The 5,791-nt window shown below is 31.4% G+C and overlaps 1 protein-coding gene across 1 annotated transcript; it reads left to right on the top strand.

Annotated features, from left to right (window-relative positions):
* HELRODRAFT_123857 (hypothetical protein) lies at window positions 1-1,635 on the top strand (the record flags this gene model as incomplete). Its single annotated transcript, XM_009017713.1, has 7 exons — window positions 1-129; window positions 226-354; window positions 459-611; window positions 762-906; window positions 1,046-1,108; window positions 1,289-1,407; window positions 1,477-1,635. Coding segments are annotated over 7 exons (897 nt in total), but the record flags the coding sequence as incomplete, so codon positions are not given.
* Between the last annotated feature and the right edge of the window lie 4,156 nt (window positions 1,636-5,791).

Below are 5,791 nucleotides of genomic sequence, written 5' to 3' on the forward strand. Positions count from 1 at the left end.
CTTCACACAACAGCCGTACAATACGCGGTGGTAGACAAGCAATTGCTGAGTAAGTTGAGGAAATCAACTGGATTCTCCTTTGTCAACTGCCGTAAAGCGCTTGAAAAATTTGACAATGATCTCAAACAGGTAACTACCATTCTTCTAACTCTAGCCACAGAATTCATTGATTACATAATAAGTCATAATTGTATTTTAAAATTTTATTGTTTAATTATTAATTAGGCAGAAAAGTGGTTAAAAGATGAAGCTCAGAAGGAAGGGTGGGCAAAAGCATCAAAACTTCAAGGTAGACCGATGTCTCAGGGTCTCATTGGATTGGTAGTCAAGGACAACATTGCATCTCTTGTTGAGGTCCTGTCAAATTAATTCACTATTAAATTAATTCTATATTTCCTTTCATTTATATTTTAATAGCCAAGGCATTTATATGTAGATATATATTTATTCAATTTTAGGTGAACTGTGAAACAGATTTTGTTGCTAGGAATTTAAAGTTTCAAAGTTTTGTTGCAGCAGTGTCAGATGGTGTCTTACAACATGGCAAGTCAGTCAGCAGCAACAAGGTCGTTTCATTTTCTTTATATTTTTTATGGGATTTGTTTCAACTTGTCTTTATTTCTAATGCTTTTTTCACATTCTTAAAATTTAAAATACAAAATATTTGCTCTGAAGAATATACCTATGAACAGTTTGAAATGTAAGCTAATAAAGTCATAATAAATTTACAGTTACTAATGTCTCAAGATGAACTGAGCAAGGTGATGATAAATGAGAAGACAGTATCAGACCTAACAGCTTTGGAGGTAGGCAACTTGGGAGAGAACATATTAGTGAGAAGAGGAGTGGTCATGAGACCTGATAAACAGCTAGGCCAATATCTCTCTTACTACATACACACCACTGGTTTCTATTTTGAATTATGCTGAAGTTGATCTTTATTAATTTTATGTCTGAAATGTTAATAAAAAAATTGTAATTAGATAAACATTGCCAACAAATATTGTTTTACCCATTTCTTCCAACTTTTAAAACTCTTCAACAGGTCCAAAGATTCAACAGAGCAGTGGTCATTGTTTACTGGGCAAGTATGGAGCCCTTGTTATTTGTCAAGAAGGTAGTACTAACACTACAGCTACTTCACCAGCTGCTGATGCTGCATCTAGAACACCAACAACTAAGACAAACATTAGTTCAACTACAGAAACAAAGCCACAAGAAAGCAAAGATGAAGATGATAGCAGCAGTAGTAGCAGCGACAGCGAAAGCGATGAGGATGAAGAAAAAGTGTTTATGGAGAAAAAAATTCTAACTAAAGAAGAATTAGGCAGACAGTTGTGCCAACACATTGTTGGGATGAATCCCAAATGCATAGGATATGATACAAGTAATAGCACTAATCCAAAAGTGGATACAGAAACCAGAGCCACAAATGATGAAACTAAAAGTAGTGGCGAAAGTAAAAACGTTAAAAAGATTCCAGAACCAGACGATGAAGTGAGAATGATCTATCAGGAATATATGCTGGACACAAATTACAAGGTCATCGATGTACTTGACCACAATAACGTGACAATCGTTGATTACGTGAGAATCGAATGTGGGGAAGATATTGAAAAAGAGAAAGAGGTTGATATTAAAAAGGATAAGGCCAAAAAAGGGGAGAGTGTACATTAACATAGAATAAGAAAATTTGTATTTTGAGGATTTTATTAACTTCACTGTTTTAACCAATTAATAAATATTTCATAATTTATGAATAACAAATTTTCGAAACATTTTATTTAAATAAATAAATAAGATTATATGTACATAATATTTACAAGAACTTTGTCAGTCACGTCATTTCATTTCTTCGTCGTTATCGTCGCCGAGGTCGTCATCACTTTCATCATCATTTCTCTCATCATCTTTGTTAACTTCAGTCTCCATACCATTTCCATCTTCGTCGACGTCGTTTTCTGTTCAAAATAAAAAATGCTCTAACTTAGCTGACGAGTTTCTAAACATGGATTAAAAATAATTAACACAGCAACGAGACCATATTTACCGTCGGCAGCTTCGTCCAGTAGTTCTTGCATGTGCTTCACCATCTCTTCATCTTCAAAGTTTAGCTTCTTAGCTAACTATAAACGTTCAAATTCATCCATTCGTTATATTTACTAGACATGTTCAAACACCCATTCGTTCATTTATTCACGTGTTTGTTCGTAATTTTATACATTTTATCATTCATTAACTGACAGCACGCTTATGATTGTAACCAGCCTCTCAACCATTAAATAAATTATTTGATTATTAAATGAAGAGACCGACCTGCAATCCTTTCTCCAGGTAAACTTTCATGTTGTTAACGTAACCCTTACCCTTCAGGTGATTGATCAGACCTAGCAGGTACCAGACCTGAGAAATGTTCGATTTTTTTGGATAAAAATGTGACAATGATAGAAAAGGTTTTTAGACTTTACTTTTGTATGAAACATAGAATTATTGACACTGTAATCTTAATCAAAAGTTATTGAATGAATCTGACCTCAACTATTTCGTCATCTTCGTCAAGTAGGTATTCCAATATTTCAGAAGCTAACTTGAAATTTATGAAAATTGTGAAGACAATTTAAGAGTTTTGTGCAAACAAAACCATACAAGTTAATATAATTCAATAAATTTGCAGTTATGCGTTCACTATTCACTTTAATGGCGCTTCAAAGGCATTGAATTTTTTGAGAAAAATATGAATATATGTAAGAATTCAACATACATCGTATTTCTCAAGTTCAATCAATGTTTTACTGCAGTTGATACGGGCGCTGTAACTTACGGGACATACCTGTTTCAAATTAAAAATAATTAATTTCAAATTAATTTGCTATTTGTAACACGGCTCTATAACAATAATTACACAAAGAAATAGCAAAATTATGTCGAATAATAAGAGAATTAATTTGACATTCTAAAAACTAGAACATCAGTCAACATTGAACATTGAAATGTGTATTTAACGTAACCAACATTGTTGCTACTGAGTTCTGATGCACCTTCTTTGACAACCTCTTTAAGTTTTGGCAGCCAGAGATCAATGCCTTTCATTATCATTGAGTTTGCTGACTTAATAGAAATAATGCTATTTTATTATTTTTAATTTCATAGGCACATCAAAAGGATAGTACAAAATGTCATTAAATTAATATTATAGTTTAAAAGTACGATAAGATATCATAAAGACACTGCAAGGTAATGCACCTCCTTATCATCAACACTGATGTAATATGAAGAGTAAAGATGGTAGGTCTCAGGGTTCTCTGGGTCAGACTGGTGCGCCAAATCTAAATATTCTTTGCACAGGTCTGCCGCCTTCTCTTCAAAACTTTAATGATGAATCAAAATCATCTTATTATCTTGTAAAGTTAGATAAACAAAAACAAATACACATAAGAGAGAAAATAAATTATTTGTCAGTTGCTGCTACCAACCATGCATCTGTTAAGTATATTTCTGCAACTGACAGATAGGCATTGCTCAAATCTAATTTTGTCACTGATGCATTTTTCTGTTAAAGTAAATGAATAAATATATTAATTTAGACAAATAAATTTATAAAAATTTAGAAACATAAATTCATCAAATAAACAAATAACAAATGGTGAAAATATTCCAAATAATAATTTATTGAACTATTAATTACCTTTGTTAATTCTTTCTTCATGAGTTCGGTTCCTTTCAAATAATGTTGTATAGACTCAGAGCCACATGTCAGCTGGCCCATGCACATGTACTTGTTTGACCCTTCATCTGCACACACCTCTATTGCTTTGGAATAACTCTAATTTGTTTTAGAATTTTATGAGTTGTTTCAAAAAGTTTCTTGCTATACTAAGAGAAGCATTAAAAAATTTTTGAAAAATATAACAATTTCGATGTTTAAAGTTTGAATGTTTAAAATTTTAAATGAAGCAAATTTAATTTTAGCTTATTAAAAAAATTCTTAAAATATTTTTTTAAAAATATGAATTCAATCAAATTGACTTCATAAGCTTTGTCAAACATCATCAGTTGCAGATGGATGGCTCCTTGTAGTTCAAGAGCTGTTATGTTTTGTGGTTCAAGTTCAAGAGCTCTGTTGCAAAACTTCAGTGCAAGTTCAAATTCAAACGAGTCCATCAAGTTTTCAGCTTTTTCCAAAATTTTTAAACACGAAAATTTACTTTTTGTGTTTTCTAACGGAGTTTTGGATTTCTCTCTGTTTGCAATGACTGGAGAAAAATACAGAATGTAACTTTTACTTTTATAATTATAACTTAATTTAATTTAATTAATTAATACTATGGTTATCGTTATATTATTTATTATTAATACTATGTTATGTTATGATACGTTATGAAATGTTAACGGAACTGAGTTCTAAGTGGTAGCACAATCATTCTAACAAGTAACAAGTACCTAACATTAATTATTAATTTAATTTTTAATATGTTTTAAAATTTTAATTAATTATTAAATTAAATCAATGTTGTTTTAAAATTTTAATTTAAATGAAAATAATAAAATTAATTTTAGACCAACTTTTTTTAAACTTTTCTTTCTTCTTTGCCAGACTTTCTGATCTTTTATCCATTTTTATTTTTAATAAATTAAATCGTCATAAATTTAACAAAATTCTATCGTAACTACGATAGCGATCGCAATTAAATTAAGACGATAATAAAATAAACACATGCAGCATAGATGGAATAATTTAAGATAAACATCAAGAAATAAAAGAATGTGTATATTTCGACGATGATATAATGATAGGATGATTTGAAATTGAGCAGTGTTTCAACAAATGAACTTATTAAACCCGAGGTGGGCAATCTCACCTACCAACGTTCTTTGAATTCATTTTAGTAATTGTAATGAGTAGGTAAGTTAAGGGTGTGTTACAGACGGATGGCTCTGGATTTGAGCATGCAGTCAGAGGTGATTAGGATGATCGGACAGAGGAGTAGGTTTGGTAAAAGGTGCGTCCTACCTGCCTATTTTTGCGTTCTAAACTCCTACCTTGTGAACAGGGTATGTTTGATTTGAAGGGGCATGAAATCTGTAACGCGCTAACATATATACACGCACACTTGAATTGCTTGATCATGGGTTTGTATCTTAACTTCGAATTTTATTTCTCTCTGTCATGTTACGAGTTCGTTTTGGTTTTGTTTGCATGATAGTCTTTGGAGGATGTTTGTCAATAAGGCGTTTATATTCAAGAAAAATGTACTTAATGAGCAAAAAATTCCCAACTCATTCACAAAGTTATCACAATGCTTTGGCGCAGAAGCGAACACACACACACACCACACACACACAAACCACACACACACACACACTTACAAACAAGTAAACATATGCACACGTACATACGAAAACACACACATACATATAAACACACATACATACACACACACACACACACACACACACACACATATATATATATAGATATATAATATATATATATTATATATATATATATATATATATATATTCAGAGTATAATTGAATTTATGGCATATATTGGTATTTCTTGGTACATACATAAGCTCTTTGCTAGATTAGACCAGGAGATAGTTTATAGCTTCCATGCCATATTGCTAGTACATGACGTCATAATTGGATGGAGGGCACTTTAAACAATTATCTGGAAATATTGTTTTAGTCTGTTTTATCGTCATTATTATAATTATTACATTTTTCTTCTTCTTCTGAAAATTGGTAGTGGTAGTAGTAGTAGTAATAGTAGTAGTAGTAGTAGTAA

Source organism: Helobdella robusta, assembly GCF_000326865.2.
Source record: "Helobdella robusta unplaced genomic scaffold HELROscaffold_2, whole genome shotgun sequence".
Taxonomy (NCBI): Eukaryota; Metazoa; Annelida; class Clitellata; order Rhynchobdellida; family Glossiphoniidae; genus Helobdella; species Helobdella robusta.